This window comes from Caretta caretta, chromosome 2 (genome assembly GCF_965140235.1).
Source record: "Caretta caretta isolate rCarCar2 chromosome 2, rCarCar1.hap1, whole genome shotgun sequence".
Lineage (NCBI taxonomy): Eukaryota > Metazoa > Chordata > Testudines > Cheloniidae > Caretta > Caretta caretta.
The window spans coordinates 57480085-57496866 of NC_134207.1; the positions used below are offsets into that span (position 1 = coordinate 57480085).

The 16782-nt window shown below is 42.2% G+C and overlaps 1 protein-coding gene across 13 annotated transcripts in view; it reads left to right on the forward strand.

The window, feature by feature from the left end:
* Nucleotides 1–16782, forward strand: part of STAU2 (staufen double-stranded RNA binding protein 2) — a 230194-nt gene that overhangs the window by 144887 nt on the left and 68525 nt on the right. The window contains exon 14 of one of the 13 annotated variants that reach the window (XM_075125111.1): nt 10876–10998. The exons of the other annotated variants lie outside the window; for them this stretch is intronic. Coding sequence (XP_074981212.1) covers nt 10876–10983 — 108 coding nt within the window. The 3' untranslated portion in view covers nt 10984–10998. Of the gene's footprint in view, nt 1–10875; nt 10999–16782 lie in introns of those variants that run through there. 13 annotated transcript variants of the gene reach the window in all.

The following is a 16782-nucleotide window of genomic DNA, read 5'->3' on the forward strand; positions in this document are numbered from 1 at the left end:
CAAAGAGGAGAAACCCAGTTGAGGCCTGAGGTACCTCCCAGATTCAAACATAAGGTAGGGTAGTAGGGTGTCCCAATCCTTCCCGTCTCGACTTACCACTTTCCTTATCATTGCCTTGAGGGTTCAGTTAAACCTTTCTACCAGCCCATCGGTCTGCGAATGATAGACTGAAGTTCTCAGGGTATGTATATGGAGCAGCGTACAGAGGTCCTTCATTAGCTTCGACATAAATGGGGTACCTTGGTCTGTTAATATCTCCTTTGATAGCCTCACTCGGGCAAAGATCCCCACCAACTCTTTAGCTATCGTTTTAGAGGCTGGAGTCTTCTTTCTGGGTCTCCATTGTCCTTTGTAACTTAGGAACATCTTTCATTATGCATGTCTGAAAGCAGGTTGGTTACCCAGCAGTATAGTTATAATCCACCATGAGTGGATTTTTCAAGTGTGTTAAGAGTTGATCAGCAGTTTTCCAGTCAATCAGTCTTTTCCATTTCCAATGATGTGTAGAATTACTGCCTAGTTAGGGTATTGGATGTTGTTTTAAAAATTTACACTAGGTAGCTTTTGGGGAGATTAAAGGATTGGGCAGAAAAGTATAGGCCTGTGTGGGAAATAAACTGATTCCATCCCAGTTACATAGGAGGTTCAGCAGGCTTGTCTTTGTAGCCCCTTTTTGTTTTAATTTTCATATCTATCATGTTTTTTAGCATTAAAAAAGGATCAATTCTGTCCCCCTAAAATCGTGAATCACTCTGTCTGTTGTATTATATGCAGATGCCGTGGTTTTGTTATCACAAACACCAGTGGGCCTGAAGAGTTTATTAAATGCATTTCGTTCATATTGCCAGTGGGAGGGCCTCTCGATAAATTATTCAAAAACTAAAGTAAATGTCTTTAGCTGAAGATGGTGGTTACATAAATGGAGGATTGATGATGAACAAGTTAGCTCTTTCCCTTACATAGGTGTCTGGTTCTCACAAAATGGTGTGTGGGATCAACATCTTCAGGTAATGAAAGAAAAAGCCTCAAATTCAATCCACGCTATGTTGCATTTTACCTGGACCCGTGGGGGTAAGTTAGTTGAACCTGCCCCTAGTGTGTTTTGTGTCTAAGGTATGTGCTCAAATTTTGTACAGCACAGAAATATGGCAATGGAATGATCCCATAGGACTGAAAGTAATTTAAAAGAAATACTTTAGGAAGATCCTCAGTTTCCCAAATAATACCCCTGCTGCTTTTCTTGGAGCCGAGTTAGGCATGGGTTCTATTCTGCCCAAAGTGCAACATCGCAATATTAATATTTGGCTTTATAATTACAGTATGCACCATAGGCATAGTTTGACTTCTGTATTTGGGGGCATGGAGGCAGCTCCAGCCAGGTCAACCGGGCTGTGTGGGGGGGCAAATTCTGTGCCTGCCCAAGGGTTGCAGTTTGGGGGGGGGGCAATGCCCCCCATGTTCCTCCCAAACTACACCCATGGTATGCACCCACAGCACTTGCCTAGAGGAAGAGCTCAGCAGGACTTTCTCGTGTAAATTTTGTTGGTTAGAATATATTCAAAATTCCTTGCATTCTCTAGGTGTCACAATGAGAAATAATTAGGTTGAAGTTTAAACATGAGAGGTTTCAGAGTAACAGCCGTGTTAGTCCGTATTCGCAAAAAGAAAAGGAGTACTTGTGGCACCTTAGAGACTAACCAATTTATCTGAGCATAAGCTTTCATGAGCTACAGCTCACTTCATCGGATGAGAAGATGAGAACTCCATAATCAAGTCAAGAATAGAGGATATTGATAAGCAATAGTATAAGGCAGTTGTTTCTATTATAGATATGTCACCTTGGTTTCCCCTTGTTAAAAAGACTTACCGGTTTGCCAGATATTTAGATGGTTTGTGCAATAACTTGCTAAGAAGGCCCTTCACAGCTCTCTGTTTTCAATCCATGCAGAGAGTTTACTTAGAAGGCCAATATACTGGCACTGAGAAATGTAACGGACTCTGTCCATGAGACTGAGGGCAGGAGGAAGACACTACTGGTTATTTATTACACTGTAATCTGTATTGCCACTTGAGGTCAAAATGACTTTCTGTGTTTTTGTCCCGGATACCTTTTTCTATGACCTCTTAAAAACTAGAATATTTGTTGGCATCTGATGATATATCTGTGATTCGAGCAGATGCCCTATTTGCATGGTCAGCCACTAAAATAAGGGAAAGGCATGTGTCATGGTGATCATATATGGTTTAATTGTTTATTTCCTTTTTCATCTTTATTTATATGTTGTTGTTGTTATTGTATAATTCCAGATTTAGTTTTGTTTTATTGTAATACATTTTGGATTTTTGCTCATTGGTCTAAGGCTAAGTCGTTAATAATAATCTGTTGATATTATACTGCACTCACTTGAGCAATTTCATATTCAAATAAACATTTCTGAAATGGTGGTGAAGCAGGAAAAAAAAAGTATATTAGTACTAGTTGGGACGGATCATAAGATTGGCATTAGAATGGTCTGCATTCTAAACCCCTAGCTACTGCGGCTTACCTCATTTGGTCAAAAATCAGCTTTGAAGAAATCATTTTAAATCACTCAAGAAAGAGATCTTGGAGTCATTCTAGATAGTTCTATGAAATCATCAACTCAATGTGCAGTGGCAGTCAAAAAAGCGAACAGAATGTTGGGAATCATCAAGAAAGGGATAGATAATAAGACAGAAAATATCATATTGCCTCTATATAAATCCATGGTACACCCACACCTTGAATATTGCATGCAGATGTGGTCGCCCCATCTCAAAAAAGATATATTGGAATTGGAAAAGGTTCAGAAAAGGGCAACAGAAATGATTAGGGGTATAGAATGGCTTCCATATGAGGAGAGATTGATAAAATGGGACTTTTCAACTTGGAAAAGACGCGACTAAGGGGGGATATGATAGAGGTCTATAAAATCATGAGTGGTATAGAGAAAGTAAATAAGGACGTGTTATTTACTCCTCATAATACAAGAACAAGGGGCCATCAAATGAAATTAATAGGTAGCAGGTTTAAAACAAACACAGGAAAGTATTTTTTCATGCAATGCACTGTCAACCTCTGGGACTCCTTGCCAGAGGGTGTTGTGAAGGCCAGTGTTATAACAAGGTTCAAAAGGGAGCTGGATAGATTCATGGAAGATAGGTCCATCAATGGCCATTAGCCAGGATGGGCAGGAATGGTTTCCCTAGTCTCTGTTTGCCAGAAGCTGGGATTGGGTGACAGGGCATGGATCACTTTATGATAACCTGTCTGTTCATTCCCTTTGGGGCACCTGCCATTGGTCACTGTCAGAGAACAGGATGCTGGGCTTGATGGACCTTTGGTCTGACCCAGTATGGCCATTCTTATGCTCATTTCCATTCTGTTTTTCAAAGGGAAAAATTGCAATTTGTTCCTAAGAGCTAATGTTATTCTGTGTTCACAAATAGTAAAAAGGGGTTTGTTTCTCTAATATCCTTGCCAACCTAGCCTATGACCCAGATCCCTTGGTCCTGGCATTTCTCCTGTTTTCAGCTTTGTCAGCTCTAATATCTTGAGTTTCCCAATATATATTTTGTTTTTTTAATAGCTTCTCACAATCTCCCAGCATTCACCAGCAGCCTTGCAAACTTTTTTCTAAATCTCCAATAGAACTTATGTCATAGGCTGCCTTCAGTTAAGACGGTCACTATTTCCCTACAGCAGCTGGAAGCAGAAGTGAGGCTGCCTTTCGTAAAATTGACCATAATTCCCTATAGTTTCTTGTGGGACTGAAGTCAGGCTGCCCTCAGGGATGGTGATAGTCTCTAGGCTCTATAGTTTGGAAATGAACAGGAAGCTAAGAGGAGAGAGGAATGTGGATCGTTAGAGGGCACTGAGGGGGGATTGCAGAGAGATGCGGGAGGCAGAATGAAAACTGGAGGTATAGGGCAATATGTGACATAGATGGGAGAATTTGAGGGGCAGGAGATTGTAAGGGAAAATATGGTGAAGAGGTGCAGAACAGCAGACTGGGCAAGCCTGAGTGGGCCATGGAGTATAAGAAGGCAAGAGGAAGATGGATAGAGAGGGAAAGAAATTGAAAAATTAGGAGTTTCAGAAAAGAGCCAGAAAAATGATTTGACGGCCTTGAAGAGCTCAGTCTGTTTAGCATATGAAAAAGAAGGTTGAGAGGTGACTTGGTAACCGTGTATAAGGACCTTCACAGGGAGAAGGGCTCTTTAATCTAACAGAGAAAGGTTACATTTTCTAACAGTGAGGGTGATTAAGTATTGGAACAAACTACCAAGGAAAATGTTGGGTGCTCCATCTCTTGAAGTCTTCAGATCAAGACTGGATGCCTTTCTGGGATATATGCTTCAGGAAGACCCAAGTTATGCATTAGTCAACCCCAGGTTACTGGATTCAGTACAGGGGTTATTGGGTGAAATTCTGTGGCCTATGATATGCAAGAGGTCGGACTAGAATATCTTATGGTCCCTTTTGGCATTCAAGTCTGTGAATTCATGAAGACAGCAGCTCCCTAACCTATTTGAGCACAGTGAATCCTGCATACCCATGTTTTTGTGTGTACATTATGGGTACATGCAGTGTTGCCAATGCTCATGATTTTAATGTGTATCTTGTGATATTTGGCATTTTTCTTAATGCTCCAGCTCTAAGAATCATCTGATTACGAGAGAATCCCAGCTTTCATTTAAAAAAAAAAAAAAAAAGTATTGTGTTTGCAGAGAAAAGCTGGAAAACATGAACTGAGTGCACCCTGAAGGCTCAGAAACCAGACAACAAATTTAAAGAACTAACAACATTGTTTTTAATAAAATTTCATGGTTTTTAAGACCATCTTAAGGCCTCACTCATGATTTTTGAACACTTGGGTTGAGAATACTGTGCATGTAAGTTTGAATTTTGAACGTGAAATAATTTCATGTATATCGGGGGTGGTCAGCTTCCTCCTACCAGCTCAGGCAGCAGACCAAAGCACATTGCAATGTATTGTTTCTTTAAAATCTCATTATTTTTAAACCAGTCCCATGATTCGGGGGGATTTAACTTACAATTCTTAGAGTTGGCAGTACTGTACATTAGTCTGTTTATTACTTTATTTCTAGTGTGAAGGGAACGATCCCCCTGAAGCCATGGCCCAATTTGATTATGATACACATTGTAAGGAGAGTGATCACTTTAGATAAGCTATTACCAGCAGGAGAGTGGGATGGGGGGAGAGAAAACCTTTTGTAGTGGTAAACACCCATTTTTTCATGCTTTGTGTGTATAAAAAGATCTTGTGTACTTTCCACAGTATGCATCCGATGAAGTGAGCTGTAGCTCACAAAAGTTTATGCTCAAATAAATTGGTTAGTCTCTAAGGTGCCACAAGTACTCCTTTTCTTTTTGCGAATACAGACTAACACGGCTGTTACTCTGAAACTCTTCTTTTTCTGTCTCCTAAAAGCTGTACCTACGGCTACGTTTTAGTCACAGGTATTTTTAGTAAAAGTCATGGACAGGTCACGGGCAGTAAATAAAAATTAATGGCCCGTGACCTGTCCATGACTTATACTAGATACCCTTGACTAAATCTTAGCGGGGAGGGCATCCTGGGGGCGCTGTGGGTGCTGGGGGGAGGAGCGCAGGGTGGCAGGCTCCCTACCTGACTCCGTGCCTCCCCAGAAGTGGCAACATCCCCCTCCCTCAGCTCCTAGGTGGAGGCGTGGCCAGGCAACTCTGCGCGCTGCCTCTGCCCCGAGTGCCAGCTCTGCAGCTCCCATTGGCCAATGGGAGCTGTGGGGGTGGTGCCTGCAGGGGGAGGCAGTGCGCAGAGCCACACCTCCGCCTAGGAGCCGAGGCCCTGTCACCTCGTCCGGGAGTCCTCCGGGCTAAGCGCCAACTAGAGCCCTTGCCCCCTCCCACTCGCCAGCCCTGAGCCCCCTCCCACACCCAAACTCCAGCTGCTGCTGGGGGAGGGAGGCGCGGTGGCCCGAGACTGCCCTAGCAGCAGCTGGTGCGCCTGGCCCAGGGACTGCTTGAGCTGCTTAGGTGGCCCCCGGGCCAGCCACACCAGCTGCTGCAGAAGTCACGGTGGTCATGACAAACTCTCAGCCTTAGCTATACCAATTTATACTGACATTTCAGTTCTGAGAGTCATCCCACCAGGTTTTAGTTATGCCTACTAGATCATAGTCTGTTATTTAGTACTTTCTGCATGTCTGCCATGCTCCTTGCATTTGTGGATAGAATCTTTAGTACATTAATTCTCTCCTTATTTTTTTTGTATTCTGTTTTATATTAACTCAATTTCTGTCTTATTTTTTATGTTGGATGTACATGACAGAGCGTTTGCTCTTCTCTGGCAGCAACTAAAGCTTTCCCTGGAGAGCATGAGATCAAAAACATCTATTTGTGCAGAATTTAATTTTTCATTTAATAAAAAATAAGTTACTAATTACCTTCCAAGTGAGAGCAGAATGTAAACCAAAGCAGCATTGTCTTTCTGAGTATGCAGACAGAGAGTACCAGTGATCCCATTCGGTGGTTCCCAAACACTTTCATGGTGTAACCCACGTCTTAACAGAGCTACAGAGCCAGATACCCCATTGCTCTGCATACATACATTCATTCACACCAGTGCAGAGTGGGTATGAAATACCATCATTCTCAGCTGGCAGTGTTTTACAGTTCCCACCAGTGAATGACATAGTGCAGGGCAACTGAGAATCAGGCCCACTGCCCCATTGACTACATCCCTTCCCCTTGAAATAACACCAAATAACATCCCTGTGGGAGCTATATAATTGCTTATATAACACAATAATATTAAGAAAGTATTGAATGTATGTTTAGCTGTCTTTCACTGCAGTATAGCAGGTGGAAGCAAGGGAGAGGAGCCAGCAATGTGTAATTAGCCAGGTCTCTACCAGCAAGTGGTCTGCTGTCCATAGTTTGTAACCACAATTCTAAACAGTTTCAAGATTCGTACATTTCACTGTTACTGTTCAAATCCATCTGAAGAGCAGTGAAACTCAAGAGTGGTGTTACTTTCATGCTGCTGCTTGGAATGGCAAGGAGCAGCTGCAGGGACAGTGCTGGAGAAGTTTAGAAGGGATGGAGATTACTGAGAGGGGCTGGGGAACAAAGACCTGTTTTCCTCCTCCCCACTAGGAAAGGAGCTAGGAAAGGAAACTCACCCCACTCACAGCATCAGGGAAGCTCGATGGGATAGATAGCGTGGTGGAGACCCTCCTCCCTTACAGCAGCTGCAAGTTGTGGAGAGAGTGTAAGAGACAGGAAGCTCTGCAGTTAGAAATGGGTAGCACTTCATATTTATCAGACCCCATACTTGACAAAGGTTGAGAACAAAGATGAAGTCACAAGCAGAGTCCAGGAATGCCCCCAAACATCCCCCCACCTTTCCCAGAAGCCGGGATTGGCTTGGAACTTAGCTTCTCATTGGGGAGTTTTCCTTTTAACCTTTGTGGTGGTGGTAACCTCATCGTAATAGCTACATCTGGAAGACAAAACCTACTAACCAGTGGATAGGCATCTGGTAACATTTTCATGCATTGTATATTAAAATTATTAACAATTAAAACCTTGTTAATCTTTTAGTGGTTTAGAGTATAGGTTCATCCAGTTTAGGCAGATTGTGGTGTCCCTAAAAAATTGTTGATGCCCACACTTTAACGTTTAGTTTACTACCCACCCAAGCTGCACGCAGTACTTGCCCGAGCTACTAGTGCCGCATTCTAAATGCTAACCCAAGTAATCCATTATCTGTTCACTGGCAACCCGTGTAACCACTTGCCATCCAGTGAAGTTGCGCAACAGGCAAACTGATTGTGTAATTGGCATATAAACACAGCACACCCACCACCTAAGGTATACGTAGTATTTACATAAGCATTTTGCATGCTAAAATAACTATTTGCTTACATGCCACAAACTGAAGAATTGAGTTTCTGCCAGTACAGTCTTTGTCATCAGGTTTTCTCTCTTGTTACTTAGTGAAGTCGCTTGACCAACATTATGAACTTACCTAGTGCAAACAAGGTGGCATAAAGAAAAGGAGGACTTGTGGCACCTTAGAGACTAACCAATTTATTTGAGCATGAGCTTTCGTGAGCCACAGCTCACTTCATAGTTTATTAACTGCATAATCATTCTATCATATGCCAGCTGGATCCATGCAGACCAGGTACAAACTGAGGACGAAATCCTGGCCCCACTGAAGTCAAAGGAAGCTTTGCCATTGACTTCAAAGCAACCAGGATTTCATTGTCCTAGTTTTTTCACGCTAGTGCTATGACAAAGATGTCAGGAGTTGTTAATAATCACACAGGAACAGCTAAACTTTGTATAACTTACGTTACAAAAGGACAAAAAAAGAAACAAATCTAAATCTTTTTTGCTGGGAATAGTTTGTTCAAACTCGCTTCACTTTTACTCATAGCACCTGTCTGCTCAGGGTATAAGGTAAGGGTCAAAAAGGTGTTAAGGTTGTCAGAGAAACAGGTGGTGTTTGCATCCTACCTTAGGCCTCTTCTAACCTAAATTCTGGCTCCATCTCCCAACCAAATGCCAATTGTACCACCTCACCTGTTATGTTAGGTTTTCTTTAATCAGTGGTTCCTGACTCAAGGTTCCTTCACTTTACTCAAGAAAAGAAGAGGGAATCACCACCCCCTTTTTTCTTGGAAACTCGAGATTACCAAAATCTTCATAAGGTAACTCTCTGCTGTGCAGAATCCTTTATAATGTACTGGTACTTTCCCCATTTTCTAGTCCTTTACTGTCCAGCTCAGATCATCACTGGTTACATTCATATATTAGTGTTTCTGTACCAGCAGGATTCCTCACATTTGCTAAACAGAAAAATTGTTCCAGATTATTTTGGCCTTCTATAAGACTGGACTAATTGATATCATTTTATCAAATTCAGAAACAAGGGTGTCAGCTTCCTTGCACTAAAGCAACTGTGAACCCGAAGCACTGATACAGTGCTGCCCATGAAGGGCAGAGGAAAGCAGCTGGAAAAAATATGTATATATAAAAATATATAGATATATTTCAGTTTCAAATTTTCGTAGTTTTTACTTTAGCCTGCTTTGGGCTCTCTTTAGGAAGGTTTTCCGGGGTTTGCATTTTTCATAGTGGTCAGTATTTCCTTTTTTAGGGAAAATAAAGACTGGCCTACTGAAAACACAGCCCAATTGGCTTAAAATGCTACCATCAGAAGAAGCTGATGACAGATGAGCAAACACATTGCCTTCTCGAGTATTATAACACTGTTGAATCTGTTCAGATGTTGCCATCGGATCATGGGTGGAGTGCTGTAGGGCTTTCCTAACCTCTCCAATAAGTCTGACTCTCAGGCAGATCACAAAGCCTTTAAATAGATTCCAAAGTTGAATGATTGTCCCACCACCAGTAAGGATTTTGCTTCAAAGCAGTCTGAATTGGATCAGGTTTCAAGTATTGCTGCAAAATCTCAAAGTGTTATGCAGGTGCAAAATATTCAGGTCATTGTGGCTTTGAAGCAAGCATTGGCATGTTAAAATGCTTTGGGAGGGATTTTCAAAAACACCTGATTGAGTTAGGAGCACAAGTGTCATTGATTTTCAATTCAGATTTTTTATTCTAATACTTTTGGGCACTTTTGAAAATCTTATTCTTCTCTGGAGCTCATCTTGGACTCTGTGGTAGAGTAGCTTCTTCCCCAAAGGTAGAGAGCAAGGAGTATATCAAGATTGTCAAGCTTTTAATGCCATCTCATATGTTCTTGGCTCCTGTTACAGAACTACAAAATGATGCCGGCGATAATGCCCAAGCCTGTGTGTGTCCATCCACACTCACACATGTAATTATATTTACTTACTCTTCACATTTATAATTAAAAACACCTATTCATAGTCCTGGTCTCTAAAAAACAAGGGTAGAATATTCCAAGATTGGTTTGCAGCTCTTGATCCTTATGTCAAACTTGCAGTGTAACATTAGTCAACAAAGATGTAGCTGAAGAGGCCTTCGTCATCATCTGAAGTTTGAAGGATCTCTTACTCTGTTGAAACTGAGAGAAGGATTGCTGTTGATTTTGTTGCTGCTGTCTTCTCTGAGTGTAGTAAAATGAAGAACAACAACAACACAGTAATGCCTGTGATATCTAAACATAGGAGCAGGAGTTCTTCTTGTAAAAGCTTGTAACAATTTCAAAGATCTCGTGGTAGACTGTGTTTCTTTCATCTTTTTCTAAAACTTCATCAGTTTTAACACTGAATAGACCATTTCTGTTGAAAGGAAGATCCTCTATTCTAGACTTTGTCTCTACAGGCTGAGAGAGAGCCCTTAGCCACTCATGTTTGCAGAGAGTTATGGAAGAAACAGCCAATCTGGCTGCAGTGTCTGATACATCAAAGTAGCCCCAGATGCATTCTTTGCAACGTTTTCACCTTCTTTTAGGAGGTCATTATCTAGTTTCCATTGATACTCTGGAAGATTTTTGGTGAAAACAGAAATCTTTTCCCAAAGGCAGAATTGGCACTTTGACATGACCTCTTGGTGATTGGTCACTCTAATGTTCAAAGAAGCTGAAAAGAATAATTTATTTTCTAAAGAATCTAACTTTTTACCTTTTCTTTTATAAGGAGTGAAATGTAAATGACCAGTCTTAGATCTTTGGAGTGTTGCTGCTACAAAAAATGAATTAGAATGAACACAAAATCCGGAGAATTCCGCATAAGGCATTGGATATAATTTGTTAACCTTTGAAATTGGCTGACAGGAAGTTGGATTGGACCATACCGATTTAGCTGGTTGCCAAAGTCCTTAAAATGTTGGTAAAGATACTTTGTTTCTTGTAGTGGTACCGAAGATGTCAAAAACTGGATGGGTGGCTTCCTCTAAAGGCACTGATGGTAACTTCAAAGTTGTCACCATTCTGTCCACCAGTTGTACTCAGAAGGAGATGATGCTGAAACAACACCCACACTCTTGCCGGGGAAAGAATCACCCTCAAACTCTTGCTCTTGTTGCTGAAATTCCACTTGATGGGATGGATCCTCTTCTTCCTCAGAAAGTTTATCAGGTACCAAGTTAGGGGTACACTGCCTGACTATCTGTTCCAAATGTTCAGGATCCAAGTGTCTCGGATCTGTAGATCTAGGTTTCGACTGATCTGGAACTGGGCATCCTGACTTTTGAGAGTAGTAAGGATAACTGGGATTTGGCCAACATGCCCATGGCATCCAAGGTTGCCTGTGCCAACCTTCCCAATCCAGTTTGAGTTCATCTCATTACCTGAGGCAGGGGATGTCTCTGAGTCTCAAACTGAAGCCCCTGCTTTGAAGGAAAAGGATTGATATTTGAAATCATAACCAGATCAAACTCCTCTTCGGAATGTGATCTGATAATGGTACTATAGGTGATATAATGGAAGTTGGAATTTGTAAAAGGGGTAAAGGTGAGAGAGTCTTTCTTGGAGAACTGGTTGGAGTCTTGGGCAGTGGTAGTATGGTCTCTAGAGACATATCCAATACAATGTTCCATATCAGACTTTTCCCTCAGTTGATCTCTTCATTATCTTAATTGGTAAGCTAGTCAGCTCTGAGACACATTGCAGATCTGCATGAACCTGCACCATCACTTTAATAATGGGAACTCAACAAACTGAAGTACTCGTTTCTGATGACTTCTTCGTATCTGAGATTTTAATACAGAGGAGGGTTGTAAGCGTCTAGGAGCCAGATCAGATGACTTAGCTACCAAAAGCTCAGTTAACCTGGAATTGAAGGTTGGTGCCAAGGCAAATGCCTTTACCATACTAGTCTTCCTCAATTTGGAAGTACTTGGAGTCAGGCCTCCTGTCTATTACAGGAGTGGGTGGGGTGAGGTTCTGTGGCCTGAAATGTGCAGCTCAGACTAGATAATCATGATGTTCGCTTCTAACCTTAAAGTTTGAGTCTCTTCCTTCAGATCTCTTCCATACCACCAGTCAAAGCCTCCTGCAATAAGAGAGCTTGGAATCTATTTTTTCTCTCCTTCTGGTCCCAGGGCATGAATGTGCTGCAGGTAGCACAATGCAAAGGAGAATGTTCTTCCCCCTGGCACCTGAGAAATCTTGTGTGGGCATTTGAAGCTGGGAAGACTGTGTGGCATGATGTACATCTTTTAAAGCCATGTTTCTTCATCTTCAGATCCACCATCGACACTGGTACCGAGTCCCATGAGTATCTAAAAAGTATCCTAAAAATTTAATCTAACGCTAATAACTATAAACTATAAACTATTCTAAAAGAACAGTGAACTGGAAATGCATTTACCCAGAAGCTATGGATCCAAGAGATCCATGCCTGTCCATCTGCTTCAGTTGAAAGGAACTGAGGCAGCAGATGGCGCTATATCTCCTTTCATAACCTTGCCCTTAGAACATGCTCAGATGTTTAAGGAATGATAGGAGGGGCCTGTGAGCGCTCTAACAGGTACTCCTACCAGAGGGTTCCACTGTCCGAGCTGCACTGCATCCCAAGAGAGTGAATATGCAGAGACTATCCTGAAGAACTCCAGTTACAACAAGTAACTTTCATTTCATAGTTCTAGATGTTATAGAATTTAAAACAGAAATAATCAAAGGAATAAAAATTCAAAAGTCACAGCAACAACTTCCCTCCAGATTGTCCTACCAAACAGCAACTTCCCCAACCAACCATCATAATCCTCAACCTCCCTCCTCCCAAAAGTCTGTGAAAATAGAAAGGCCTTGTAGTGAAATTGTCAGCCTCAAGAATTAGGACACAGAGCTTTCACAGTAACTGGTCCACAATGTTAGAAGGGAGAATCATAGAATATCAGGGTTGGAAAGGACCTCAGGAGGTCATCTAGTCCAACCCCCTGCTCAAAGCATGACCTAATCCCCAACTAAATCATCCCAGCCAGGGCTTTGTCAAGCCTGACCTTAAAAACCTTTAAGGAAGGAGATTTCACCACCTCCCTAGGTAACCCATTCCAGTGCTTCACCACTTTCCTAGTGAAAAAGTTTTTCCTAATATCCAACCTAAACCGCCCCCACTGCAACTTGAGACCATTACTCCTTGTTCTATCATCTGGTGCCACTGAGAACAGTCTAGTTCCATCCTCTTTGGAACCCCCTTTCAGGTAGTTGAAAGCAGTTATTAAATCCACCCTCATTCTTCTCTTCTGCAGACTAAATAATCCCAGTTCCCTCAGCCTCTCCTCATAAGTCATGTGCTCCAGCCCCCTAATAATTTTTGTTGCCCTCTTTCCAATTTTTCTACATCTTTCTTGTAGTGTGGGGCCCAAAACTGGACACAGTACTCCAGATGAGGCCTCACCAATGTCGAATAGAGGGAGATGATCACGTCCCTTGATCTGCTGGCAATGCTCCTACTTATACAGCCCAAAATGCCATTAGCCTTCTTGGCAACAAGGGCACACTGTTGACTCATATCCAGCTTCTCATACACCATAACCCCTAGGTCCTTTTCTGCAGAACCGCTGCCTAGCCACTCAGTCCCTAGTCTGTAGCAGTGCATGGGATTCTTCCTTCCTAAGTGCAGGACTCTGCATTTGTGTTTGTTGAACCTCATCTGATTTCTTTTGGCCCAATCCTCTAATTTGTCTAGGTCCCTCTGTATCCTGTCCCTACCCTCCAGCGTATCAACCAGCGTATCAATCAATCAGTTTAGTGTCATCTGCAAACTTGCTGAGGGTGCAATCCACACCATCCTCCAGATCATTAATGAAGATATTGAACAAAACCGGCCCCAGGACCGACCCTTGGGGTACTCTGCTTGATACCGGCTGCCAACTAGACATGGAGCCATTGATCACTACCCGTTGAGCCCGACAATCTAGCCAGCTTTCTATCCACCTTGTAGTCCATTCATCCAGCCCATACTTCTTTAACTTGCTGGCAAGAACACTGTGGGAGATCATATCAAAAGCTTTGCTAAAGTCAAGGAATAACTCATCCACTGCTTTCCCCTCATGCACAGAGCCAGTTATCTCATCATAGAAGGCAATCAGGTTAGTCAGGCATGACTTGCTCTTGGTGAATCCATGCTGACTGTTCCTGATCACTTTCCTCTCCTCGAAGTGCTTCAAAGTGGATTCCTTGAGGACCTGCTCCATGATTTTTCCAGGGACTGAGGTGAGGCTGACTGGCCTGTAGTTCCCTGGATCCTCCTCCTTCCCTTTTTTAAAGATGGACACTACATTAGCCTTTTTCCAGTCATCCAGAACCTCGTCAGATCGCCATGAGTTCTCAAAGATAATGGCCAATGGCTCTGCAATCACATCCGCCAACTATTTTAGCACCCTCGGATGCAGTGCGTCCGGCCCCATGGACTTGTGCTCGTCCAGCTTTTCTAAATAGTCCTGAACCACTTCTTTCTCCACAGAGCGCTGGTCACCTCCTCTTCATACTGTGCTGTCAGGATGATGACAAATGTCAGCAACTTTAGTCAGTAACAAAACACATTTCTTGTAACTTGCTTTTCCCTCAACATAGCAGTGATATAAATATCAATATGGAAACATCAAGCCAAACCAAAACAATGTCCTGAAAATTAAACTTCTCAATCAGGCCTGATCTCTGTTACTCTTTATATCTCTGCTTGGGCTCTCCTTCTCAACCTCTACAGAGATCAAAGGGCATAATCTCCTACAACCAATCATATCCTCTACACCACCACATCCCCTGCTGGTGACAATATTGTTCAAACCTCTTGGCCACTTTATATTGGTGACTGAAGAGTAGTGACATCCAGGGCAGGCTACAAGAGCCATTTAACTTAATATACCACCTTCAGATAGAATCCTCCCGCTCTTCCATCCATACACACCAAAATGCCTTCTCCCGAGATATGATTTTTTTTCATCCCGTGTCCACCGTAGCTGAAAAATTTAATCCCTCAGCATTAGTCTCATCTCCAGCTGTCTGTGAGAGAACTCTTCATTTACTTTTGTATTTTAAAATCATGTTGTATGGTTAGGCTCAGGAAGGCAGGAGACCTGGAACTTCTCAGTGTGGGTAATATAGAGCACTCTGTCTTCCAAATTGCTTACACTGAGTAAAAATTACATAGAAAGTACAGTATATCATAGTTATTTATATTATGTGTTATGTGTTCTACATACCAACATAAGGCAGACTATCCTTTAAGTATTCTACTCTAAGCCCTACTTTCATGCCTAGTCAGCATGTTTCAGTCTTGTACAACAGCTGCTGAAGCTCTGTTGACTTTTCAGCCTATCACCTGTGCATCTTGTTAAACATTTGTAAATCTAATACAGTAGATTGTTTGACTGCAACCTGATAAAGGCACATCCACTTAAATAAGACACGTGCTGCAGAACAGATTCAATGCCATATAATTTAGTTACCCTGAGCAATTAATATACCCTCTGCACATTCATTTAAATAAGCAGGACACCTGTTGCTTGCAAGAGCTGCAATTTCAGTAGCTTGAATTGATGACTGGGAGCATAAACCTTCAATTGTGTGTGGCCATCAGTTCAATGTAAAGTTGTTAAATAAATCACTCTGACCTTAGTATAGTTCCTAAATATTTAACACTCTTTTTAAACAGTTAATGCAGTAAAGTATTCCCACCACAATACACTTGTATGAGTTTCTGGTGTGAAATGATCGCTAAATTGTAATATTTATCCCTATGCCACATTATATCCCAGGTACCACCAAAAACACCTCAGGGAATAATTTGACCACTGATGTGTACCAGTTGCTCTCGGTCAGGCTGAAAGTCCTTCCTGGCAGGTACTGGTGTGTAGCCTCCTGGTGCCAAGGCCTGAGGTCCGAGTTGTGGATCTTGGGGGAGTGGGGTCATGAGGAGGCTCTCTTGTCCCTTCCAGGCCTTCAGCAGGTTAATGTTATACACCTAAGCATTCCTTTTCCTGGGTTGCCGTATCTCGTAATCAACCTCCCCTTCCTTGAAGGGGCCATGTGATAGAGCTGACTTCTGTAGAACTTACACGGATGTAAGCTCAAAAGCTTGTCTCTCTCACCAACAGAAGTTGGTCCAATTAAAAATATTACCTTACCCACCTTGTCTCCCTATTATCCTGGGACCAACACACATATAACAACACTGCCTATACCACTTTGTCAATTATGTGGGCAGACTTCTGTGCCCATATGAAGCTCTATGATATCAGTGAGGCTCTGCACAGGTGCATCAGTCCATCAATGCAGGATCGGGGCCTTGGTTTCCAGTGTACATCAGTTAAAAGGATTATGCCTTACAATAAATAAGCAAATTAATTAATGTGTGCGAGAACATGCACATCATTGTGCATGTGGACATGTTTGTGAGGGACAATCACTAAACTAATAGAGTATTAAAACCAGGAGGGACCATTTGACATTGTTTTCTAATCTCTATAATCATTGTATAAAGTGGTGTGGGCTTAAAAGGGAGCTAGGCAAGAGAGAAAGGGGCATTGTCTGGATAGGGGTGGCTTCAAAGATATTTTGGGGAAATTGGCTTCACAAATGGTGAATGTAATAAACTTTCACTTCTTGAAATCTTACTTTTAAAAGATGGTGTAGGAAAAGTAAGGAATGTTTGGTGGATTCATTCTAATTCCTAGTGGGCATTGTCCACATCATATCTCCACTGCACGGAGAGCACGATATGGCAGGATTTGTTGCTATCGTCTGTGAGCCAGTTGCTACAATATTAAGGGTTATTGCAGTTCAAGTCTGAGGTGCATTGGCAGCACTGTGAAGG